At 45.9% G+C, this 25,546-nt stretch overlaps 6 protein-coding genes across 11 annotated transcripts; 3 read left to right on the top strand and 3 right to left on the bottom strand.

Annotated features, from left to right (window-relative positions):
• The first annotated feature begins 285 nt into the window (after nt 1-285).
• On the top strand, nt 286-1,253 carry LOC102705403. The gene is made up of 2 exons (XM_015839951.2): nt 286-910; nt 1,031-1,253. The coding sequence occupies exons 1-2, from the start codon at nt 422-424 to the stop codon at nt 1,076-1,078; spliced, it is 537 nt and encodes a 178-aa protein (XP_015695437.2). The 5' UTR covers nt 286-421; the 3' UTR covers nt 1,079-1,253.
• Nucleotides 1,254-5,668: 4,415 nt separating this feature from the next.
• On the top strand, nt 5,669-11,296 carry LOC102720474 (pentatricopeptide repeat-containing protein At3g29230-like). Of its 3 annotated transcripts, XM_015843660.2 has the most exons (3): nt 5,669-7,423; nt 7,963-8,084; nt 11,191-11,296. In XM_015843660.2, exon 1 carries the CDS (start codon nt 5,680-5,682, stop codon nt 7,300-7,302), a length of 1,623 nt encoding a protein of 540 aa, XP_015699146.1. In that variant the 5' UTR covers nt 5,669-5,679; the 3' UTR covers nt 7,303-7,423; nt 7,963-8,084; nt 11,191-11,296. The 3 variants fall into 3 exon arrangements, with proteins under 3 accessions (XP_015699146.1, XP_015699147.1, XP_015699145.1); XM_015843661.2 differs by lacking the exon at nt 11,191-11,296 and having other exon boundaries at nt 7,966-8,102; XM_015843659.2 differs by lacking the exon at nt 11,191-11,296 and having other exon boundaries at nt 7,963-8,102.
• Nucleotides 8,357-9,644, bottom strand: LOC102720927 (thioredoxin F, chloroplastic). The gene is made up of 3 exons (XM_006645147.3): nt 9,189-9,644; nt 8,902-9,001; nt 8,357-8,777 (listed from the first exon to the last, which is right to left on the bottom strand). Exons 1-3 carry the CDS (start codon nt 9,515-9,517, stop codon nt 8,643-8,645), a joined length of 564 nt encoding a protein of 187 aa, XP_006645210.1. The 5' UTR covers nt 9,518-9,644; the 3' UTR covers nt 8,357-8,642.
• A 1,034-nt stretch (nt 11,297-12,330) lies between the features above and the next one.
• LOC102705132 lies at nt 12,331-14,515 on the bottom strand. Its single transcript, XM_015838225.2, has 5 exons — nt 14,356-14,515; nt 14,043-14,278; nt 13,324-13,404; nt 12,685-13,041; nt 12,331-12,559 (listed from the first exon to the last, which is right to left on the bottom strand). Exons 1-5 carry the CDS (start codon nt 14,492-14,494, stop codon nt 12,455-12,457), a joined length of 918 nt encoding a protein of 305 aa, XP_015693711.2. The 5' UTR covers nt 14,495-14,515; the 3' UTR covers nt 12,331-12,454.
• A 51-nt stretch (nt 14,516-14,566) lies between these two features.
• On the bottom strand, nt 14,567-18,785 carry LOC102720192 (snRNA-activating protein complex subunit). 4 transcript variants are annotated; one of them, XR_005812073.1, is made up of 12 exons: nt 18,575-18,785; nt 18,425-18,477; nt 18,260-18,326; nt 18,078-18,133; nt 17,169-17,658; nt 16,497-16,585; nt 16,218-16,308; nt 16,029-16,124; nt 15,817-15,942; nt 15,482-15,739; nt 14,808-15,256; nt 14,567-14,631 (listed from the first exon to the last, which is right to left on the bottom strand). XR_005812073.1 is itself a non-coding variant. In XM_006645144.3 (11 exons), the coding sequence occupies exons 1-11, from the start codon at nt 18,728-18,730 to the stop codon at nt 14,975-14,977; spliced, it is 1,764 nt and encodes a 587-aa protein (XP_006645207.2). In that variant the 5' UTR covers nt 18,731-18,785; the 3' UTR covers nt 14,748-14,974. The 4 variants fall into 4 exon arrangements, 3 of the variants coding, with proteins under 3 accessions (XP_006645207.2, XP_015693056.1, XP_015693053.1); XM_006645144.3 differs by lacking the exon at nt 14,567-14,631 and having other exon boundaries at nt 14,748-15,256; XM_015837570.2 differs by lacking the exons at nt 14,567-14,631; nt 18,425-18,477; nt 18,575-18,785 and having other exon boundaries at nt 14,748-15,256; nt 17,169-17,647; nt 18,260-18,277.
• A 2,846-nt stretch (nt 18,786-21,631) lies between these two features.
• Nucleotides 21,632-22,483, top strand: LOC102704862 (pentatricopeptide repeat-containing protein At1g05600-like). The gene has a single exon (XM_006646535.3). It carries the CDS (start codon nt 21,632-21,634, stop codon nt 22,415-22,417), a length of 786 nt encoding a protein of 261 aa, XP_006646598.1. The 3' UTR covers nt 22,418-22,483.
• Nucleotides 22,484-25,546: the final 3,063 nt, after the last annotated feature.

Below are 25,546 nucleotides of genomic sequence, written 5' to 3'. Positions count from 1 at the left end.
ATCATTTTATTTATTATTAAATATACTTTTATGCATATATATGGCTTTACATATCTTAAAAAAATAAATAAAATGAACGGTCAAACATTTTTTACAATAGTCAACGGTAGTATATATAAGTTTTATTTATAATTTATTTTCTATTTTTAAATATACTGTTTGATTTTCTTCTTCTAGCTACTCGAGAGATGACATTAACAAAATAGAAGAGCGGAATACGCGGAACTAACTGAGTGAATAGAACTATTTTTCCAAGTCACGGGCGGGTTGGTCCCACCACCACATCCCCATCCACTCCACAGCGCGGCATTCCATTCCATTCCATTTCATTTCTTTCCCCTCAATTATTGCCGGTTCTGTCCATCTTCCTCCCCCTCTCCAATTCCATCCCATCTTCCCCGCCCATTCCGCGTCGGCGAGAATGGCGTCGTCGTCGTGGGTGGTGTTGGTGGTGGTGGTGGTGGTGGTGGTGGTGGCGGCGGCGACGGCGGGGTGTGATGCGGCGGCGCCGGCGCCAGCGGCGGACGCGGCGCACAAAGTGCTGCAGGCGCACGGGCTGCCGCGCGGGCTGCTGCCGGCGGGGATCGCGCGGTTCCAGCACGACGAGGGCAGCGGGAGGTTCGAGGCGGCGCTCGGGGAGGCCTGCACGGCGCAGTCCGAGGTCGGCCTGCGGTACAACGCCACCGTGTCCGGGGTCATCAGCTACGGCCGGATCGCGTCGCTGTCGGGGGTCTCCGCGCAGGACCTCTTCCTCTGGTTCCCCGTCCGCGGCATCCGCGTCGACGTCCCCTCCTCCGGCGTCATCTACTTCGACGTCGGCGTCGTGTTCAAGCACTTCCCCCTCGCCGTCTTCGAGGCCCCGCCGCCCTGCACCCCGGACCCTCTCCTCCTCCTCCTCACGCCCCATCAGGTAATCCCGAAAAATCTTCCCCTCCAAAACCAATCACCAAGTGGATCTCCACCGGTTCATCCGCAAGCTCACACCGCTCTGAATTCTTCCTCTCGGCGGACGCGCGCGCGCGCGCGGCAGGTGCGTGAGGACGGATCAGCCACCGGCGGCGGTGCGGCGTCGCAATGAAAGGGCGGGCGGGCGGATTCGATGGTGGCGTCGTCGAGCCAGAACCAAGAAGCGCAGTTTTGAGGAATGGGAGTGGTCGGCCGGTCCGTCGCCGGCGGCCTCCATCTGTGCAGATAGATAGAATGAACATTCCTTTCCTTCGTTTGCTACTAGTAGCTGGTAATCTTTCTGTTCTCGTCGTCGCTCTTGCCCCTTTTCCGATGCCGCCACCGCCCGCCACGGCGGCAGGGGACGGGGAGGAGGAAGCTGGCAGTCCGGCAGGCAGCCAGACAGCGACGCCACGCCACGCCACGCCACTCTTCGCTCTCGCTGCCGGGCTGCCCTCCTCCCTCCGGCCGCCGCCGCCGCCGCCGCCGTGTGGTGACAGGCGATATTTTTCGCAATTAGGATGATGGCTCGTGTGTCAACTGGCCCCCACTCGCTCCTCGCCGTCGCGACGAACCCGCGCCATTCCCGGGATCCAACCCAGCATGCCGACTAGCGTCGCTGTCCGTCCGTCCCGGCGCTGACGCCCTCCGGTGATGGCGGCTTTCGGCGTGTCCTGTTCCTGCCGGAAGGAATGCTTCGGTGGCGTCGTATCTGTAGTTAAGTCTCCATGTCGTCTGCCGATGCCGGCGTCCAATGGGATCGCGCGCCGTGCAGGCCAGGGCCTCGATCAGCCGGCGACAGCGCCCGGACTCGCGAGAGGATACGCCAGAAATGCGAGCCTGCGCCCCTGCGTGCTGGCCATTTGCATGACGATTTTGACCAGGCTACTAGCTATCCTCTCGCCTCTCGCCATTGGCGCATCTCTGACCTGTCTCGCCAAAAGGGCGCTCGCTTTGTGCGGGGAGGTTTGGATTGGAGTAGTGGACTGGACCATTTGCCACGCCAGCTCAGCATGTGTTGACTGACCCCTTCCTAGGGTTTAGTTTAGCCTTTTCAGCGAAAAATAATTTATAAATAAATTTTTTATACGTATAGCTAGTAATTTAAAAACTAACACTAAAAATAAACCGATACAAAAGACTAAAATTAACTATAAATTTTAAATTTAGCTTATAAATATAAAAAGAAAAAAAAATAAGGATAGCAAGCTGGTCCAAATGGCTCCACGTCTGCAAATGCTCCTGAACCCTGCTCCCGTACACCGTTTCCTTCTCGCAAGCTGGTAATTTCTGCAGTGGCAGAGTAAAGCGTCGATCAAATCGATGAAAACAGTGGACAGTTATGTGCCACATGGGAGCAGCTTCAATTCGCACTATTGCAATATGAAAATGGACAAATGGATCTGGTACGGTAATATCGCCATGTTGCGACCGATCGAGGCCCCGGCCTGGAATAAATAATTGCTTCGCGCCATAGCTACACAACAATACAACATGGCTCGGCGCAAGCTGACAGCGGCTGACGTGGAGCCATTTTGGGCCCCCCTCCATCGATCGGTGGATCCACCAATCAACACCCCCAAACAGCTCACCAACGCGCACCAAAACTCTCATCAAGTCCCACCGCGGCACTAAACACGTGGATCTCACAGAGTTAATTTAAAGTTGATTTTAGAGTTTTTTCATTAAGATTTATTTGTTAATATTGATTTTTATAAAACTAAGATATATATATATAAATTTTATCCATAGACTATTTTTTGTTTGAAATTTGTTAGGATTCTATTTGAGATCACCTAGGTCTAGCATTGATCGGGTACTCTATTGACATGGTAGAACAGCATTTGCACGGGGTGTAAAAGGGATTAGGGTTTAGGTTACTGACCGGTGGAGCCACTTGTCGAGGAGGAGGAACCGGCCATCGTCGTCGATCCGGACTTAGTGCTAACGGCCGCGGCGGTGGTCGGCTTTTTCTACCAAGTAGGTTGTTCAGCTTTTTCTACCAAACAACGAAGCAATCACCGTTGGTAACAAACTCAACGAGACACATCATGTTTCGCATAACACTGCGTTCCCAGTGATCTTCGTGCCAACTGATGAATTTACACCGCAACGGCAAGGGATTTCAGAGGAGGCTGTTGTTACAGGGATGCACGGATTAGCTAGCAGCAGCAGCAGCGGCATGTGCGAGGAGGGAGACAAGCGAATCAACTGCAGCGCCATCCTGCAGCTGCCGGGTTGGTGGAGTAGGTAACGACCACCACACCGGAGTGGGAGTGGGAGTGGGAGTGGGACGCCGGCGGGGTGCAAGGGATTGAGTCTTGTAGGAGCCACCGCCACCTGGGTGTGCCTGCGTGTCCTCTGCCTGCTGATTGAACAGAAGAGTTACTCTAAAATCTTTTTTTTATCGTCAAGAGCTACTTCTTCTGTTCCGCAATATAAGATTTTATAACATTATCTAAATTCGTATAGATTTATATATATATAAATTATATATATTTATCAATAAATAAATTTATACCAGCTTAGAAAGTCTTACGGCATGACACAAACATAATAACATATAAACTACTCCTCCGGTTTTAAATAATTGACACCAGTTACGGTTCATATGAGAACTTTGACCGTTCGTCTTTCATTAAAAAAATAGTGTATATCGAAAATATCTTATATTTGTGATGTATAACGTATAAATATACAGCAGTACAACTTCCACTAATTATTAACTGATCGTTTAATGGTTATTAATGGTCAAAGTTGAAATAGTAATGATCAACAGTGACAAATAAATGAAGACGGAGGAGTAACTTGTATAGTACTTACATATAAATATATACTATATTACTAATATATGTTATACTTCTTATATACGTGTTTTAGAGCTTGTGCTATAGTTGATCGTAAATATGTGCCCGTTGTCTCATTTACTCTTCTCTTAATGTAAATATAAATATGATGTGATAATTTTTATAGCCGCTTATGTTAGGCCCCGTTTAGTTCCTAAAAATTTTCACCCAAAAACATCACATCAAATCTTTAAACACCTAAATAAAGTATTAAACATAGATAAACCGAAAAACTAATTGCACAGTCATGTGAGAAATCGTGAGACGAATCTTTCGAGCCTAATTAATACATGATTAGTCATAAGTGCTACAGTAACCTACATGCGCTAATGACGGATTAATTAGACTCCAAAGATTCGTCTCACAGTTTTCATGCAGCCGTAAAATTCGTTTTTATATTCTTGTCCAAAAACTCTTTCCAGCATCCGATCAAACGTCTGATGTAACACACGAAAAAATTTATTTCACCAAAAACACCTCCTTACTTCGTGTACTCGTTCTCTTACCGTCGCCTCACTCTCCCCCGCTGCAGCGCCGGCGGTGACGACGTGGCTTCAGGCCTCTTGGGATTCGCGTTTGGATAGAACCGTTAGGTGATCTGGATAGGCATGAGAAAAGAATTCGATGCGATATGCTATGCAACAGGTGATGAGGTTTTTCTGTGCGCCGAGCTGTCGAGGGCGTGTGGGTCATTCCTGCATGGGTGACAATGTGACATGTCACATGGTGATGGGGGGTGGGCCCGGGTCAAGTCAATCATAGATTAACGGGGTGGAGAACGGGTCTAATGATCCATGTGATCATCTGTTGCGGATCGGTCGGATCGCTTTGGATCAACGCCGCTTTCGTTAGGCTTGGCAACATTAGGATCTTTGATCCAGTCAGCACGGTCAGTTTTTGGAAGGTAGGTGGTCACTATCACTGAACACTCGCAATATATATACAAATCAACGCATATGCTTATAATCTTACTTTGGCAATACCTGAAAGGTAGTGTTTGCTTCTTCGCATTCATTCAGTCCGTTGTCAGACAGGGACAAGCAAGCGCCAGGCCAATTAGAGCACCTCTTGGATAGCCAACTGGGTACCTCAGACTGTTCATAGTTGGAAAAAATCGTTTCTGTATTTGCAAAAATATGTTTTTATATAAAAAAGCCCTTCACGATAGGATTATATGATCTGTTTGGTATCAGATACAACTTGTCTAATGTTGATTCCATTCAGGGAAAGAGCCAGACAATTTACACTCATAGGCCAATTAGTAAAAATTACTCCTAAATCCTAAGGTCTGCCTTGAAAAACTCTTTTTGATTTTTTACGGTAAAAAATGTGAATGATAGGTGCTATACAGAGACACAAACCATTAGGCTTTATCACCCCCAGCGTGTACTCTTCGGAATTTGTCCTAATCTTATCACACTGGTAAAATCTTGGAAGAAGTCTATAGCACCTCCCTCAATTTGTAGAATATATTTTACCTCCCTGAATTACAAAACCGGGTATTCCGTATACTATCCATACAAATCAACTCCATTGGTGGTTTGCATAGCGGTTACACCGACGTGGCACCCGTGTGGCCAGTTGACCTGGTCAAGTCACGGCACGGAACTATTTGTACTTTTATACCCCGGTGTTGTGGTTTAGGGAGGTAAAACATACTCTGCCAATAGTTGAGGGAGATAATATAGACTTCCTTCTAAAACTTTGGGTCCTCAAACTCATACCAAAGCCCAACACTCAATTTCAAGCAAAGCCCAGTATGCAAGTTCAGAAGGCCCAGTATATAAAAAGCCCACGACCCAGCTATAAACTTCTCCGCCACAATGGAAGCGCGATTCCCTTCCCCTCTCCACCTCCGTCGACCACGGCCGCCGGCCGGCCACCTCACATGGCGGCCCAGCACGGCGGCAGTGGCAACGGCAACGGCAACCCGCGCCTCCACCGCCTCTCCCGCGTGCTCGCCTCCTCCGACCAACCGCCCCCGCCGGCCGCGGCGCTCCACGCGCACCTCGTCCGTGCGCACGCCGCCACGCCTTCCGCCGTCGTCCGGTCGCTCCTCAACCGCGCCATCCGCCGCCTATCCAAGCCGCACCCGCGCGCCGCGCTCCGGCTGCTCCTCCTCATGCCGCGCCTTCCCGTCTCCCCCGACCACTTCTCCCTTCCCTTCGCGCTCAACGCCGCGGCGTCCCTCCAGTTGCTCCCGCTCGGCGCCTCCCTGCACGCCCTCGCCCTCCGCCTCGCGCTCCTCCCTGGCCGCCTCCCCGTCGCCAATGCCCTCGTTGATCTGTATGCCAAGTGCAACGACCTCCCCGCCGCTCATGCCGCGCTCGCCGACATCAAGGCCCCTGACGCCGTCTCGTTCAACTCGCTCCTCTGCGCCCACGCCCGCCTCGCCTCCGTGCCCGACGCCGAGACCCTCTTTGCTGCCATGCCCTCCAGAACCCAGGTCTCCTGGAATGCGATGGTGGTCGTCTACGTCAATGCCGGAGACGTCTCTTCTGCTCGCCGTATGTTTGATCAAATGCCTACCAGAGACTCCACCTCGTGGTCGGTGCTGATTGTTGGATACTGCAAGTGCGGGTCAATGCGGAATGCGCGCGAAGTGTTTGATGGAATGCCGGCAAAGAATCTCGTGGCATGGACAGCGATGATCAATGGGTATGCACAGAGTGGTCTGCCAGAGGCATCATTTGCCATGTTTAGAGAAATGGAGGCTGCTGGAATTGAGCCTGATGCAGCAACTATGGTTGGGGTTATATCTGCTGCCTCGCAGATTGGCAGCATGGAGTTGGCTGGGTGGGTTGGAACTTATGTTGACAAGAAGCGGATTGAAAGGAACGAGAAGGTTCTTACCGCACTTGTAGATATGCATGCCAAGTGTGGCAATGTTGACGAGGCTCTCAGTGCTTTTAGGGAAATTGCACAGCCAGATGCATACCCATATACTGCACTTATTAGTGGGCTGGCAGCTCATGGTCATGCAAAGTTGGCGCTTCAAGTGTTTGAAAGGATGCAAGCTCAGTCAGTCTGGCCTGATCCAATCACATTTGTTGGTGTGCTTACTGCATGTAGCCATGCAGGGCTTGTTGATAAAGGTTTGGAGCACTGGGAGGCAATGGTGAAGTACTATGGAATGGCGCGTCGAGCAGATCACTATGCTTGTGTAGTTGACATGCTTGGCCGAGCAGGGAGGCTTCAGGAGGCTTTTGAAATGGTGCAAACGATGCCAATGGGCCCCCACCCAGGGGCTCTTGGTGCATTGCTGAGTGCCTGCAAGACACATGGCAATGTTGAGATTGCAGAAGTTGTCGCAAACAAACTTTTTGAGTTGGAACCTCGCAACACTGGGAACTATATAATGTTGTCAAGTATATATGCTGAGAAAGAACAATGGGAAGAGGCAGAAAGAATTAGATCACTTATGAAAATGAAATTGCCCTTCAAACAGCCAGGGTCTAGTTGGGTTGAGAATCGACAGAGCGAGCGTGGCAGGTTTCCTGTAAGGAGCTGAAAACCAGAAGGAACATCTCTCTTTGCTTCAAGTGAAAATGTTCAGATGATGTCAGCTAGGCAGGCACTAAACAGATCTTATTGAACTGGCAGAAATGCAGGAGCGACTGATGCCATTAAAGGTACTTTCACTTCTTCACAGTTCATGTTATATCTGAAATATTCCATTGCAAATTATTTTGGGGAAGTAATTAGAGAACTTGTTTACTTTAGTAAGTTTGGCATCTCAATGAATTGATGTTGCAGAACATAATACCAACAGTTGCATTTTAACCTCTATATCTTACAATTGTTTGGCAGTATATATTAACATGTATATGGTGTGGGATTATAGGAGATAATTAAAGCAATTTGAAGTACACATGTAATGCTGGTGACTGCAAGAGTTCAGAAAGAAAAAACTTACACAAGGGCGTGGTCAATCATTTCCAAATTAATACTATCAGAACAACAATCTCCTCATGAAGATACGTAGCATGGAATGGTTGTTTACATCATCCATCATGGATGATTGTATTTTGTTCTGAATATCGTGTGCAGAAGAACTAGAACGATTGTTTTTCTTCGTGTTCTTTATTCACTCACTAAGGGTGGCTCACCCATAGCATGCTAATTGTTGCAATTTTTTGGTTATTGATCAACCTGATTTCACTCTTGACAGTAGGAGCTTGATAGTCTGACTATAAGGAAGGAATTGATAAACATCTCTGATTGCCACAAAATTGTTAACTCTGATGCTGCAAACTAAGCTGGTTTAAAACAAGCTAATTATCAGGGAAGGAGGTATGGATCAGTTTGCCATTAAGGTAATTCAATTCTTCATGGTTCATATTATGTCTGAAACTTGCCATGATAAATTACTCTGATTTTCTTATGCATTCGTCTCTGTTTATTTATTGTGTTTGTTGTCGCTCGACGAATTGATGTTGTCTGAGTGTAGTTCATTACATTTGCAATTTATGCTCGTCATCTTATGTAGGTTTCTGTTTCAGCAATAGTTTCTAAAATTTGTTGCAGCAAAAACCACATCTTAACGCTTTTAATTATATCAGTTCAGCATGAGAAGTTTTTATATTTTCTGAAAATTTGCTAACCAAGCAATAAACTTTCAGTCGCAAATCAGTAAGATTAGAAACAGATCATCATGGCGTTGGAAACTTGGAAATAGTTATTTACATGGTGCATTCCATATGGATGACCGTATATTGTTCTAGATGCTTGATAAAATCATCATAAGCAGAAGAACTAGATTAACTGTTTGTCTCCAAGTTGAATACCCACTTCACCCATAGCGTACACTAGTGACAACAAGCTAACTGGTGCAAATTTTCAGGGCATTCCTCAGCTTAACTTCACTGTCTTGATTGCTTGGATTAATTCATCAATCTTGGCACCTGTGACCTCCTTGACCACCTTCCCGTCCTTGAGAATCTTGAATGTTGGCACAACTTTTATGCCTAGCTCCTTTGCAAGAGACTGCGAGTAGCATGCACCAGGAAGGCTTAGTGGGATTTATTCAGAAAAACAGTAGATACATTCCTATCGACACAATGGTAGGTGGACCGTGAGGACAAGAGAAAGAAAGCCAGTCCCAACTGACCTTGTTGTCTTGATTGCAGTCAAGCTTGAGGAACACAACATCTTGGTCCTTCTCGGACATCTCCTGGAACTTTGGTGCCATCACCTTGCAAGGGCCGCACCTGCAAATCAACCAGTCAATTACTACAGCTATTATACTGAGCAGTGGGATGAGATCTGTTCTCTTTGTTATTCATGTAGCTCAACATGAATCCAGCTCGTGTGAAGAATTCATGCCAGACCACCGTTCACCAATGGTATAAATCTGGAGCGAAGAGATCGACGGAGTTCATGGCTTTCGTGCAGTACCATTGGGTGTACATGTCGAGGACGACGATTTTCTCCCCTGCCGCCTTGACAATTGGCCAGAAGGTATCCTTGTTCACCTCCGTCACCTTCCCGGTCACGGCCACCGCCTCCGCCTCGGCCCCCACCGTGGCTGTGTCCGAACTGCTCGACTTCACCGGGATCACTGCCCTCGTCTCAGAGCCAGACGTCACCATCAAGCTCCTCCTCTGAGAAGCCGCGCCGCCGCCGAGCAAGGCGGGGAAGCGCCCGCAAGCGGCCGGCCGGCATGTGGAGATGGCCGGCGAGGAGGCCGGCCCGTGGGACGAGGAGACGGAGAGGCGTAGCGCCATTGGATGGGAGAGTTTTTGGCCCTAACGAGTGGCGTGGCGAGTTGGTGCTTAGGGAGGATGGCAGTATATGTTTTTTCTCCGGCAGCGGCAGCCGCAGGAGATGAGATGAGTGGGTGAGCTTGAAAGGATATCCTGCACTGCTTGGCGGTATTCATGGAGATAGTTTCTTGGCAGGAAATGACATGGCTGCCCTGGGTAATTCCTGCACTTTTGTGGTGGCGCGGCAACCCGTAGCTTTCTGTGGGACGGGGGCATTTCCGGTATCTGAAAGATCGGGTTGTGTGGTGCCTGCTCGGCTGCTCCCTAGTCCCTTCTCAGGTTCCATGGAGGAGAGAGCTTGTGTAACATTCGGAGACGGCACTTGTGTGGGCTGAGTAGCAGTAACTGTTGCTGCATGAAGACATGAGGCCTTATGAATGAGTGTAACGTGGAATCAGCATCATAGGTGTCATAGATCCTTTTACATGTACTTCCTCTGTAAAAAAAAATACTAAACGTAGCATATCATGTTATGATAAATCTAAATAAATGTATGTCTAAATTGATAGCACTAGGATGTATTATATCCTATATTAGATTGGTTTTTTATAGGACGGATGGAGTAAACGCATATGATATATTAGATTGCTATGAATCCTAATGATTAGGAATTGCACTAAAAAACGGTAGCAGTATGAACAATGCCGAAGTCCGTTTCATAATGTAAGATGTTTGATTTTTATGGTTGCAACGTTTGACCATTCGTCTTATTCAAAAATTTAGTACAAATATAAAAAATAATAAGTTATACTTAAAGTTCAGTAAGTCAAAAGAAAAATAAATGATATTTTTATAATTTTTTAAATAAGACAAGTGATCAATGGTTGAATTATGGATTTATGGTTGAATTACAAAAGTAAAAAAGTCAAACATCTTAAATCCTGAGACGGAGGGAATAGTTGAATTATGGATTTATGGTTTCGTTTTTCAACCAGGGAGTTGTTGAATTATGTTGTCAAAGAAGAGTTCTACTGCTACCCGAATTTGTATCGGGTATCACTCCTTTCCTCGTTGAATGGATGTGTTCCTTGCTTTCTTATACATAAACACAATTTAACAGCTCGAGTTTATGCTAGAACAGATATTTTCATTTTTGTGCTGTTGGTACGGTTATTTCCAGTCGATGGCTAACACATACACATCAGCATCGACTACTTTTATGTCTTTCCCTAGAGCAGTGAACAAGCAAGTGTTCCTATTGTACTCTGTACCATCAAAGAATCAGTACCACGTGAAAAGGAAAAAAAAAATCACTAGTCATCTAGCGAAAACCAAATCCACGGCTGCACAGCATATCATTATCATCGCCACGTTACGAGAATTCTACCTTACTGGACGCAATTTCGTTAGTCAAACTCCAGCCGCCAGATATTGCACAATTATTGTGGATGGCTGGCTTCTGGTTTGGACAAAAACAAAAGAATATACTTGAGATCTCTGAGATTTTATAGGTAAATGACATATGTCACAATGAGTTATGCCATGTATTACCCAGATATTTTCCTCTTTGATCATTATAGGAAACACACAAATAAAAGGCCGAGTAGCGCATCAGGTCCATTTTTCTTGCACAAATTAGTAGTACCCATGTACCATTTTTGTTTGTTGAACTAACCAATATCAAATATTTGCAGCTGGAGGAGTATCTTGCCTCGAGAGTTTTGAGTTCGAGGAAATACTCACAAGTTCACGGCTGCAGGCTCCCATGACCAGAACACATTCACACAGTATTAACTTTCTACATAAATATTTAATATTTAATTTCCAACGTATATTTTTATGAGGTGATGGCTAACTAGGCCTGAGGCATCAGCGTGGCACTATGATGCATGGTGGAGGAAGAGAGGCTACCGTCCTCGTTTTTTCGCTTCTGTTTATATCTATGAGTTAAAATTTAAATTTTAAATTGATTTTAGAGTTTTTTATCGCTTTCAATCTTTGCTTTTAGATCGCTAAGAATACATATATAAAAGTTATATTTACAAATTATTTTTTAATAAATATATTGTTTCGTTTTTTCCAACCCCCTTAATTGTACTTGCAACTTGCATGGCATTAAGGGGTCGCCTATATAACCACAACGCTTCAGCCTCCCTAAATGGTCGTATGCATAATGCACGTCATAAAAAAATGCCCTCTTTGAAGGGGTTGGGGTATATATCCGTAAATATTCCAAACAAAATATACTTTTGTAAATATTTAATAAATAAATAAATATAAAAAATCGAAAAGAAGCTCGATTATAGTAGTAGATGCTAAGTGGGCAAGGCCCAACAGCGGGCCCATATACAATGGACGGTCAGAGCAGTGGGCCGCATCGTTTGGAATGGAGTTCAGATATATGTTCATTGTTTTTGAAATGAAGATATATGTTCATTGTTAAAAGTAAACTCACTAAAATGCCATCTTGTAAATGGGATTTCATTCCCAACTTCGGTGCCTGCACCCAAATACTGTTTCAGACATTTCTTTCAAATTCAAATGATTTTATCATGTTTTCAGTTTTTCACACGTTACCTAGTATTACTGCCACTTGAAGCAGATGGAATGCTGAACTTTTGATAAATGTCTGAAATTTGAAGCAGGAGCTAGTAGTCTGGTATTACTGATAAACAGGTTCTTACTGGATATACACGCAGAAGCTCCATCACCATCAGTATTCAGTAACAAAGACTAGAAAGTGCAATCCGCCATAGTGCAAACACGAAATGTAAACAATTTGAAAATATGGAAACTCTTGCCAGCCAAACGATGCTGACCAGCTGTTGGTCATGTCTATGATAATATTTTGTTAGAAATAGATCATACACATATATGCATGCACTTATACACAAAAGCATGACCTGGAGAATTAGGTCAGGGCTTCAGGAAGAGTTGATACTGTTGAAGCTAGTACAATCACAGAGTCGTTTTCAAAAACTGTACAATGAAGTAGAGAATGGCCAGGAAAAGCGCAATCTGGTACACATCTTGGGTCAATCCATCATCCGGCCTCTGAAAGAACTGCATTATTGAACACAAATACTCTTCAGTAAATGAACGCCGAAATTTCGACTGGATAGCTACATTTAAGTTGATGGATTTATCGTATTAAGCGACACCATTATTGCAATGCATGATTCATGTACCTTAGTAGGATCCCCTGATGGATCCGGATAAGCCTCCAAGTTCTCATCTTTCTTTGTTGATAGCCGAGAAGCCGTGCCCTTTGCAGCTTCGATGGTGTCCTTTCCGGCTTCAACAGTAGAGTAGACCCTCCTGGAGAACCAAAAGTAGGCCTGGGCAGGAGGAGACGAGGCAGAAAGGTCCCATGAGTCGACCTGCTCGAGCACTTGGCCACTTATCTGGTTCAAGACGAACTGTGAGGTAACACGGACGATCAGGTCTCCTCCGATTGTTGCGAAGAAAGGATTCTTAGGTTTGCCTCTGATTGTCCATTTGATGGTCAGCATGCTTGTCGATTGCATTGACATTTCCTGGACTGTCTGACGCAATAACACGAATGCTGATTAGATAGTCTTGCGAATTTCAGACAGGAATCAAGGCAGATGCATGAGAATGCCAATTGAAATAAGGAGAGAAGCATCCCCTATTTGAATTTGAACTAAAAGAGCCAAAAAAAATTTCTTTTGATGGACGGTATGTTATGATATCTTATACTACCTCCATCGCAAAATAGTGCAGATTTCTAGTTCAAATTATTTCATAGATATGGCGTTATAACTTCATAGATATGGTGTAGGAATTGCGGCTGGATCAATCCTTACCACTGTGGGGTTTTCCAGTGCCTTGGTGATCCACAATGGCCTCTTGTACTTCTCCCGTCCCACAAATGTCCTGACCGGGTCCTGAAAGAAGAAAAGCATGCCACCACATGGTAATGACAAGTAGCTCATCAGTTACATCTACATTTGGACAGCATTACTGTCAGTAGTTTATTTCTCGTTGTTGTTAGACTTAGACAGTCAGCACCGGCCTAGTCTAGGTAAAATTTCTGAAAATGGTGGCATGAACATTGGACAAGACAGCTTCTCGGCCTTTCCACTATCAGTCCATCACTGATGAACACAAGCAAACCATGCCTTATCGCTCGCGGCGTTACCCACTTAAAAACCTCCATCAACTAAGTAATGGCAGTGTTATGTGCTGGTTTTTTTCATAGAGCTTTGGTAAGAGTCCTTGGTGTCTACTCTGTTGCCTGAAAACTATTATTGTTGCTAAACATTTTGGGCCAATACATATAAGTTTTGCTCCTTTGTGTATATATCGTTTTTGATTACTCGCTGACTGAAATGGCACAGCTCCTACCTTTCCAGAAAAAAAAGAAAAGAATGTACAGATGGTGACAGTGTATGCCACCAGTTTATGGAATCTCACGATCATGTTTGTCAGATGAACTTGAAAGGAGATGAAAGCATTGGTGTGAAACAGATACTGAATGTCTGAATTACTGATGGTAATTGATGCAAGCAAGGCCGAGGCGTACCGAGTATTTAACGGAGACGGCGTAGCAGCTGAAGGCGCGGTTGTCGTCGCGGAGCTCGAGGATGTCGCGGGCGAGCTGCCTCGCCGTGGCCTCCACGTAGGGGCTGCTTATGCACTCGAAGTCGTTGCAGAGCTCCCCGAAGTCCATCCCGTCCACCAGCTTGTCCGTCTGCGACCTCTCATCGCCGCCGGCAGCCTCAGCCACCGCCGTCTCTACCTCCTTGGAGTCATCCACAACTGCAAACCACACACGGCGCCGGCGTTAGATGAGATCACGGAACGCGACGAACGACGCATTGGTATCCCGCGCGCACCGTGCAGGGGGCCGAGGCGGACGCGGCGGCGGTGGAGGGCGGGAGGAGGAGGGCGAGGGCGGAAGCCGGTGGCGCAGGCGGGGACGCGTCGCCGGAGGAAGGTGGGGGAGCAGGGGCAGGAGAGCGCGGAGGTGGCCATGGGTGGCCCATGGCGAGGCTGTCGTGGCGGGGCGTGAGAAAAAAAGGCGGGAGGATAAGGCGCGGCGCTCCAGGGCCTCTCGTTGCCACATGTGGCCTTCACGCTGCACCGCCTCCGCTCCACGCCTCCCACTTGGCCTGGCCCAACAAGTAAGTAAGTAGCCTTCTCTTCTATTTTCCCCTATTTTTTTCAAGACAAAAATTTGCCAGTGCAAACTACGGAGTAACTCCATTTCAAAACATAGAAATACGTGTGCTATTAATCCATTCATTCAAAAAGAACACTGTGGATGAAGTAGAAACACTTAGAATACCTCTAATTCTCTGAACTGCTGCTCCAAAACTGCCCAGTTTACAGGTGATGTTGATTAGTTGCTATGAGTTGGCTTACCCTATGATCTGTCCAGTTTACAGACAGACGACAGATGGAAATATGCGCCTGCGATCCGGGCTAATTGTAACAAATAATATACATCGAAGACTACTCCTGGAGGTAATCATATACAGTATGGGGATATAGCAGTGAGTTGTCCTCCTTGTAGTGGAGGAGGTAGTAGCATTTGGCGCAGAAATAACAGGGATTGTTCTGAGTCCACTTGTCGTCCACCGTCATCTTTGTAGCATGGTAGATCTGGCACACCGAACACTTCTGCAGACGCCTCTGCATCTGGAACGTCATGAGAGGGTATTCCGCTTGGTTCTGGGTGTCCTCGGGGTGGATCAACCTCATGTCCCTGATCACAATCATGTGTTTGCAGTTCCCCTGAAAACATATGTAGAGGGTATTTATCAGAAAAAAAAACATAGGGGAATGGGTTGTAGGCCTACAGAAATCATAAAACTTTGAAATCAATCGATTTTGGATTTCATCACAATATATAGAATAACAAACAGCATTAGATTAACTGACTAGTGACCATTTAATGTCCACAGAAAAATTATGATGCAGAAACGTCATGATAAAGGCAGGAGGAGAATAGATGAGAACCTGATGGCAGTAAAGGTACCCAGCACCAAGACGGAAGTTCAGATCAGAAAAGCGAGTCTTTTCCATTTTTGCAGATTTAAAATCAGGAACATTTGAAATATTCAAACCCAACAGTAAGTCCTTTTGCCGTTTCTTCAGAACGCCAGAAGTTATGGTGTCCCATTTCTCTTCCGCCTCATTGCTGGAATTTTTAAGCCAGTCAAGTATAGGTTTACTATAATCAACAGTAGAATGTCTTGTATCATTGTAAAACGTGTCCTGACAAATAGAGAGTAGGTTAATAAAGTTGCCATTATTTAAGGACCCAACACGATTTTCTTTTCATAAACAAATACCTCAATAAGAAAATAACCAGAACGAACGTGTTGCTTAGCCACATTCATCAGCTTATCTGTGAAACAGTAAATATTGTCTCTTAGATCTGTAAGGAGCTGGCTTCCCAACACCAGAAATTCCTGGCTCTGCAAGACAAGGATCACCAAAATAATTAATCCTTGCATATTTCACCCTACAAATAAGAATATAAAACTAAAGTGTTAGCCATTACTTTCACAGAGCCATATCTCTTCTCATAAACTTCCACACACACAAGTACTTCTGGATAGACTACAGGTCTGTGCTCCTCAGCTTTGAAAGTTTTGTTCTGGGATAACAAAAATTAGTGTAAGTGTGAAATTCTCGAAAGAGAAATTGTGTAGAACAGCAAATGAAATGGTCTACAATTTTTAATACGAACCTTCCAAGTTGTGTTGGTGTATCTAAGAGATTTTGCAACATCAACTTTCTCAGATGATGGCTTAGAACCTTTAACCAACACAGAATCACCACTGCACTCAAAAAAAAAAAATTTAAAAAAAAGAAGAGAAGAAGTTATTTACCACAGCCCTTCAGTAAACGTTCAAGCTACTTATCAGAGGGAAATCCGTACTCCACAGCTCTTCAGCAAAGCTACTAGCATTTTACCAACAAAATTGAACTGTGTAGTTTTCACCACCATTTGATTTAACTGCTTTACCTGAATGAGTGCAACCTGGCTGCACGTTTGTCGTCTTCTTGTTTGGCCTTGATTTCTGCCATCTTCACTGCTTTAGTAAGATAGCTCCCCTAGTTATGGTGATGCCAAAGCATATGATGATGAAGAACCAAGGTCAGATTTTGCAAGGATTAAACATCAATACATGAAGCAGATGTACTCTGACCTCTATTGCTGTCATGTGAATAGTTTTTTATGTGATACAGACTATATTAGAGATACAGGCTAATATTCATCTAATGTTCTAAAAGTTACTGATATCACTGAAAAGTAACCCTAACCTTCCATTAAAAAGACAAGTCCTATATTTTTTTTTACAAATCCATTTTGTTCTAGTATAATAAGGAATATGATACTTTCAGTTACATGAACTTTTATTTGCAAAATTTAAATTCAATGTCTTCAATCTTATCAACTAGCAGATAGTTTTATTGTATCAATATGCTAGCCTACGTTTCTTGGTTCCAGGCCTAATATGAATATATCGACAAATTGAGTCAAACATGCACAACAACAGACAAGAGCGTAACATCCTACTCAATCTTGGCGCATCTTTTAGCAGACATGATTTTTCAGAGAAATCTGTTACCGAAGATAATTTCATCAGCAATTGCATGTAACAAAGCAGAGAAGCAACAATAGGGTAAGACATACTTGTAAAATATGCGCTCGAACTTCTCGATCAAAATGCCGGCCTCTCTTTTTGCCCTTTACACATTTTGTATGTCCCTCTGTGCTTGCAGGATCATGTGAAACAAATTCCAGATCCTTGACAGGTGGTACGCTCACATTTTCGCCTAATGAATTTGAAGTGGTATTTACACCTTTTCTCTTTCTTCCTCTGGGTTTCCCCTTCATGCCACCTGTTTTCCCTTCAGTGCCTTGCTGTGGTACACAAGCTACAACTGCCATGTCAACAGATGGTCCAGGTCTTTCTGTTTCAACTGACGGATCTAAGGTTACAGTGGCATTTTTCCCCTTCCTGCCTTTGGTTTGCCCCCTTCCACCACCTGTTTTACCATTGTTTCCTTGCGGTACATGTGGTACAATTGGCATATCCTTATTAGGTGATCCGGAACTCTCTCTCTCACCTGATGAGCTCGAGGTGATAGCACCATCTCCAAGGGTAGAACCTGCAGACATTCTACTTATGATAGTTCAAAAATACAGCAGTGAACCACATTAGACAAAAATAAATTGATATGGAAAGAAAAAATAGATGGCAGAAATTCAGCTACAAGTCATAAAAAGAGATAATTTGATGCAAAAAAAAAAGAAGCAAAACACTATTGTATGCTAGCAGTTCACAATAGGATTTGCTATCAGTCCCAACTTGCACATCACCACACATAAATCTTACTACATCAGACATCACACACCTTAGGAAGGTCTTCCTTGCTAAGATTAATTTATTGGCATGGAAGATAACTAGCAATCACCATGCCAACACTATCCAAGAATTCACTGTCCATGTTGCGTCTAATTCCAACTTGCCTAAATCAGCATAAAAAATAACCAATCAACCACACACAAAGATGGAACAAGCAAGCAAAAATGTCCTACCCTGCATCAAGCATTTGATCCTCCAGCTGTGACAGAGCAGCAGAGTCCCAGCACTCCTACAAAAATCCACAAACAGAAACTCAGATCAAAACATTGCTCACATAACAAGAATTAGAATGGAGCCCAAACCAAAAAAGAATTAGAATGGAGCACATTAGAACAAAGTTCGATAGGGAGGTCACCTCCATAGCCTCCCGGAGGGCGCGCTCCACCAGCTCCTCCTCTGAGAGAACCCTCAACTCATCTACGCTGCAGAATCCCCATACAGAATAACCGAAAACATGAATAAGCATACAGACGCTAGTGGATTTCTCTGCCCTGATACCAACGGAATTGTGCGGGCTTACCAGAGCTCTTCATCAAATTCATCGCCGGGGTCACCCAATTCATCTTTCAATAACTGATCGCGGAAGAAAACAGGACATGATCACACCACTAAAAGGGCGCGAATCGGGGGAACTAGGGTTTTGAGATGTATTCAGGGGATTTGTACCTACCTGCAGCTCGCGGAGGGCGGACGACATGAACTCGGGGACAGTGGAGACGGGGCCCACCATGAAGGGGACGAACACGGGTCCGCCCCGAGCGAATGGCACGCGCCGCTGCTCGCCGGCGGCGGAGCTCTCCGCCTCCTCGCCCGCCGCCGCCGCCATCGCCGTGCTCTTCCGCTGGTTGGGGGTTTCGGCGGCGCGCCAATACGGTGGGAAGAAGGCAGGAAGCTACTGGGCCCTGTAATAAAAGCCCACGCTTGTTGTAATGCACTTGTAAGAGTTTTCGGGCCGTGTAGATTGGGCTGCAAGCTCAGCCCACATATACAACATGCATGGCTCCATGGGTTCGCTCGCTGATCATTTTTTTTTCTTTCAGTAAATTTTAGAGATTTGTTCGGTCAAATAAAAAAGTATCTTTAGGTACTCGTAACTCGCGGTACCAAATCATTTCTGATCGTTAGATCTAACAATGCATATTCTAATTAGCTAGATCTAATGGTAGAAAACGATTTGGTACCTCAACACACATTTTGTTGAATCGAAGCAAATCTCTAAATTTTAAGTCACTTGTAATAGTCAAAGTTGCAACTTGCACGAAACCATATGAGTTTTGGCACCTAGATATTATGATCAAAGAGTTTCGCAAGATCACACTATTGACCAATTTAACATAATACTAGAGAATAACAAAATGCTTCATCTTATATAACTATACCTTGTATATGATGTGTAAGATAACTTATAAATCTGTTATAATTGTACATGTAATTTTATAGGTCGTAATTATGGTGCATCAAATGATAATTAGTTGTTTTTTAATTTTAGGACCATAATACTATGGTTATATGATCATCATGCATACCAAAACTTATGGTTTTATGAAACTTGGGTTGGTTCTCATTTTTGAATTTCCACTGGGGGAGAGGATCCCAACTTGAATTTTATTAAAACATGAGGATAGTCAAGTTACATGATTGGAGTACAAAATAATTACAACATATAGGGTGCATTGTACATAAAGGTATAGGGTAACTAGGGGTGGTCGTTTGGAACGACATATTTGCAAACGAAAAATAATCTTTGAATAAAATTTTTATATACGTGTTCTTTAAATCTAAAAGCTAAGGCTAAAAAATAAACTATGATGAAAAAACCTCAAAATCAACTATAAATTTAAGGTTAAAAATTTAAGTTTTGGCTTATAAGCGTAAGCTTGAGTGAAAAGATGAGGGTGCTATATTTTCGTGATCACTGTTCCAAACAGTCAAACTATGGTATTTTGGAAAAAAATCTAAAAATTGCTTTAAAATTATATTAATCTATTTTTAAGTTTGTAGTAGCTAATAATTAATTAATCTTTCACTAGTGAGGTATATCGTTTTGTGTGAATCTGTGATCATCTTCATATTGTTGTTCTTTCCTTCCATTCAAACTCAGCTTAGAGAGGACAAGAGGAGATCGATTTCCAGGCCGTTGATACAAATTTTTCGCGATGGTGAAACGATAGGACCAAAGCCAGTAACTGGAAAGAGAAAACCATCGATCGTTGTTCGACGATATCCAATTATCCATGAATCATTTACACTTCAGTAACTACGATCATCATTTCATCCACGCCCTGTTTGTTACACTTTCGATCTAACTTTGCGTGAAACGCGATTTTGGTGGCGCGGCGGTGGTCGGAGTACTACACCGGCGAAGCTAGCTGCCGGCGGAAACTACCGAACCATCTCACGGTGCAGGGGCCGCCGGCGACTCACCACTTGGACAGGTACACGACCGGACGCTCATCCTCGAAGAACGCCCACCGGTTCATCGACTCGGGATTGCTGGGAGGGACAGGCCTCCCTTCTTCGCGCCAGACGGCCTCGAAGGCGCCGCGCGTGACCGTGAACGCGCCCAGGTTGACGTACTCGATCCCGTCGTCGCCGTCGTGCGGGACGACGCCGTCCGCGCTCACCGGCGCCGGGGCCGCGGCTTCGTGCGGCGGCTGCGTCTGCTTCACCTGGTCTCTCATGACGACGTCCTCGCCCGGCACGGCGCTCTCCTCCTCCATGGGCGCCGCGGCGTTTGGCGGCACGGCGTTTTCGCGGTCCATATCCTGAGTGTCCGACTCGCCGCTGCCGTGGTCCTGAGATTCCACCATGAAGCTGTCCGGTTGCTCGAGCATGATCAGTTGTTCGGGAGGCCGGTGCGGGAGGCGGCGTCGGGTGCTGGTGGCAGCGACGCCCACCGCTGGAGGCGGCGTCGGGGATTGGAGGCGCCGGTGCCTACCGCTGGAGCCTGGAGGCGGCATAGAGGGCTAGCTGCGCCGGGGGCTGGCGGCGTTGGTAGGGGGCCACGGGGCTGGAAGGGTTGGCGACGCCGACGAGGCTGGCAGGGGGCGACGGGCCTAGGAGGGGCGGCGAGGCTGGTAGGGGGCAGCGGGGCAGGAAGGGGTAGCGACGCCGGTGAGACTGCAAGGGACGGCGACGCCGGCTGCGCCGTGGCGGCACGGACGCTGCACGCCTGCACTGGCGTGCGGCAGCAGCTGCACAACACAATACGCACTCGTGTCAGGCTTCAATGTTTTCTTTGGGCCTGGCTGGCCGGATTGGGCATTGGGTCCAATTCTGTGAGGCTACTGTTTAGAAGTCCAGAAAAAAATTTGAAAAGTTTTCGACAGATTTCACGTTCCGACGGATAGTTCTTCTACTGTTTCTGTTTCCTTCTTAAAAAAATTCTGATTTCGTTACCGTTTTCTCGAAGATTTTCAAAAAAATTTCGACCGATCAGTTCCGTTCCGAAAACAGGTCCGTATTCTGAAAAATCTTGATCCGCTTTCAACCCGAGTGACAAGTAGCGGCAACGGCGATGGGCGCCACGCCGGTGAGGTGGCAGCGGGTGCTGACTCCGGCGCACCTCGCCGGCGCCATCTACCGGCAGAAGGACCCGCGCGAGGCCGTTCGGATCTAGGGCGACGCGCCACGCCGGTACCCGCCCTCCTCCTACCGCCACAACGACGCCGTCCACTCATCGCTCCTCGCCGCGGCCTCACACCAGACCTCGCTCTGCAGGTGCTTGATGAAATGTCTAATTAACCATTGCCTCACACCAGAGAAGGGCGCCTACCGTGCGGTCGTGCCTGCGCTCTGCGATGCTGGCATGCTCGATAAAGCAACTCACGTTCTCTACTCCATGCTGTGGCGCGTGTCGCGGAGGGGGTGTGACGCAGATGTGGTGGTGTACCGGGCGTTGCTGGTGGCACTCTGTGCGGCTGGCCGAGGTGAGCAGGCAGAGCTAGTGCTGGATAAAGTACTGAGGAAGGGGTTGAGATCTTCGGGTAGCCGGCGCTCTCTCCGTGTTCCCATGCTTGCTGGGCTTAGCATCGAGGATGCACAGGAAGTCATCGATAAGACATTGGTTATTCGAGGCGGACGTACTGTTGCAAGCTTTGAAGTTATGTTTATTGACCTCTATGACGAGGGAAGATTGAATGAGGCAGAGAATTTGTTTGAGGAGATGGGCAAGAAGGGGTTCAAGCCAACGTTATGCATGTATGAGGCAAAGATCGCTTCTTTATGCAGGGAAGGCAGGTTAGATGAGGCTGTGAAGGTGCTGGAGGAGGAGTTGCCCAAGAACGATCTTGTTCCGACGGTCGCAACATATAACTCGCTAATGAGGGGTCTTTGCAACATGATGCAATCAACGAGGGCACTCAGATACCTTGGAAGGATGGATAAACAGCTTGGCTGTGTTGCTCGGAAGGAGACTTTCTCAATCTTGGTCAATGTTCGTCTTGTTATTTCTGCGGTTCCAAAAGGAATTTTTGTCTTGTTATTTCTGCAGTTCCAGAAGGAATTTTTGTAAGTAATTAGTTGCCACAGGTAGTAACGTTATTGAATGATTCTATATACTTTGATGTTAATGTCTGCAATGCGGGAAAAAAATTACAGGGCTGTTATCACTCCATTTGAGCTTTCAGCACATCGTTTGATTTAATTAGATGTTAAACAGAGGATTAAGATATAAATCATTTTTGTCAACCTACTCCTTTCAGAGTAGGAGTTGCCTAGCTCACTCGTGCCAAACTTATCATGAACAGCCATGATCATTAGTGCTTATTTGGTTCTCTTTATTTGTGGCGAGAAAGATAGAACGAATAACATGTTTAACCCACTAACCCAAACCGTCATATGCCAGTCTTTATTCTTGTTTGCTAGTTTTGTATGACTTTTTTTTCATTTATGTATAGTATTGCTCTCTTTGATTCTTTTACCTATGCAAATCGCACGTTTATTTGTTTTTTTTGGTAAAGCTTTGTTCCTGATCTGATTGAGTAAAAAACTGTCAATTTCACATACAACCTAAGTCATACACAAGGGCATGAGTCAGTGAGCAGGTGAAAACATGGTCTTGGTACGACTCTCTAAGCTGGTACCTTTAGAACGCAAAATAGTTCAAAATTTCTTCGAAACCGAATGATATATATATATATATATATATATATATATATATATATATATATATATATATATATATATATATATAGCTTTTCGATTAGCGTGAAATGCGTCGATCTCTAAAAACAAGCGGGCCGGGTGAGCCGTTTTAATCACGTCCTGAAATTGAAAATCGGTCTCTCTAAAATAGGACGAACCGATCAAGTCGAAAAAACCATCTCACGGTCTATACGACGAAGCTAGCTGCCGCCGGAAACTACCGAACCATCTCACGGTGCAGGCGCCGCCGGCGACTCACCACTGGGACAGGTACACGGCCGGACGCTCATCCTCGAAGAACGCCCACCGGTTCATCGACTCGGGATTGCTGGGAGGGACAGGCCTCCCTTCTTCGCGCCAGACGGCCTCGAAGGCGTCGCGCGTGATCGTGAACGCGCCCAGGTTGACGTACTCGATCCCGTCGTCACCGCCGTGCGGGACGACGCCGTCCGCGCTCACCGGCGGCGGGGCCGCGGCGTCGTGCGGCGGCTGCGTGTGCTCCACCTGGTCTGTCATGACGACGTCCTCGCCCGGCGCGGCGCTCTCCTCCTCCATGGGCGCCACGGCGTTTGGCGGCATGGCGTTTTCGCGGTCCATATCATGAGCGTCCGAGCCGACGCTGCCGTGGTCCTGAGATTCCACCATGAAGCTGCCCGGTTGCTCGGGTGTGATCAGTTGCTGTTCGACCTCGCCGACGTCCTGAGGCGGCGGCTGCAGCTCCCGTATCCTGTCGCTCACGGCCGCCAGGGAGGCGTCGATGGATCGGAGAAGCTCCCTGGCCAAGTCCGCGGCTTGGTTCTGGGTGACGGACCTGGAGTACTCCCTCCGATCCTTCTCCGGCAGCTTGCGGTACCGACGGTAGATCTTCTCCACCCACTCCCGCGACGGCCAGTACTGCTGCTCGCCATTGTCGCCCGGGTAGACCATGGCGACGGGGACGTTGTGCCGCGCTCCGAGAACTTTTGCCTTCGCATTCAGCGCCTCTAGGCTCGCGCTGCGCTTCTCATCGGGGCTCCCGCCATGCGCCATCGTTGCTGTCGTCGTCTGATTCGTCTCTCCGTGCCCTTCGAATTGAATCGCTTGCAGTCGCAGACGCTCGAGGAGATGAAGACGCATCCGCTCTAGCCTCTCGCGCGACTTATATAGCTGGCCCAAGTAGCGGACGGGACCGACTCGGACTCGTGTTGGGCTCGAAGTCGAATCGGACTTCACTTTTTCGTGTGAAGGCCCGGAGGCGCGTGCCACATTGCCCCCGCCGCAGCACCCGACTCCGCCCGACGTGGCGTCGTTCCGGCGCTCCGATGAACGGCGGCGCTGCTCTCGTCGGGATCGTGCCTGAGGACAAGCCCATTCTGCTAAGCATTATGCACTAGATGCATCAATCCAAATCTTTCAGTCCCACTGAAGTTCCTCCTTTAGGATATATAGTTTCTATACCTCAATCGTCATTTGCTCTTACAAGCGCCATAACCATTTACATGTGATTTTACTGATATCATGGCTGTGCTGTTGGTCTGTTGCACCAATTCTCTCTTTTTTTCCACTCATGTTCATCTAAATATATATAACTGCAGTTCTCCTACCAATTTATCTATACCCTTATAAAGGAGAGTACCGGTGGGGGTGGATGTGGGTGGTGGTGAATTTTCCACCTACACCACCACTAACTCCCTCCCACGGAGTTTTTTTTTGAAGGAAAAATATTTGAGACCTATATATAATTATTAACTCTATTTTTAATAATATGCTAATGATATTTTTTAATAAAATTCTATTACAACGCACGAACGATATACTAGTATTTTTTAAACGATTAGAAAAATATTTATGCATTGCTCCGAGTCAAGTTGATTTTAGTTGTCTAAATTAAAAAAATAAAAATAAGTTTTGAAAATAAAGTGTGCGTCAAGTCGGGAATAATAAGTTATGGTCAACATAAATTTGATTTAAGAAGTGTACATTACATCAGGAATATTACAATTGAGAATATTATGCACAACATTGTAAACTAATTAAATTAAATAGGTGGTATTTTGACAATAAAGAAAAATAGAGGCACACTAAGCCCTGGTTTTTCATTTTCAACCAAGTAATCATTTTATTAAATTGAACACTGGCAAGTGGTGGGAGTACCGTGATAGTTTTTGTTGTTGTTGGACCGGAGCAAATCTCTTAAATATTTTCTTGGAGATGCTCTAACTTCACAGATGGATCATTTGTTTTGGTTTTTACAACTCTCTAACTTCTGCTCTAACTTCACAGATGGGTCAATTGTTTTGATTTTTACAACTCTCTGACTTTTTGGTGCTGTAATCTTGGAGATTTTCTAACTAAAAAGGAAAAACGGTCGATAGTTGTTCGACGATATCCAATTACCCATGAATCATTTACACTTCAATAACTACGATCATCATTGATCCTCTCCCCGTATGTTACGCTTTCGATCTAACTTTGCGTGAAACGCAAGAAGCTAGCTATTTCGAACTAGCTCTGTCAC

The sequence above is a fragment of the Oryza brachyantha genome, chromosome 1 (genome assembly GCF_000231095.2).
Source record: "Oryza brachyantha chromosome 1, ObraRS2, whole genome shotgun sequence".
In the NCBI taxonomy this organism is placed as follows: domain Eukaryota; kingdom Viridiplantae; phylum Streptophyta; class Magnoliopsida; order Poales; family Poaceae; genus Oryza; species Oryza brachyantha.
Note: the sequence above shows the minus strand (reverse complement) of the source record. Positions and strands in the feature narration are given on the sequence as shown.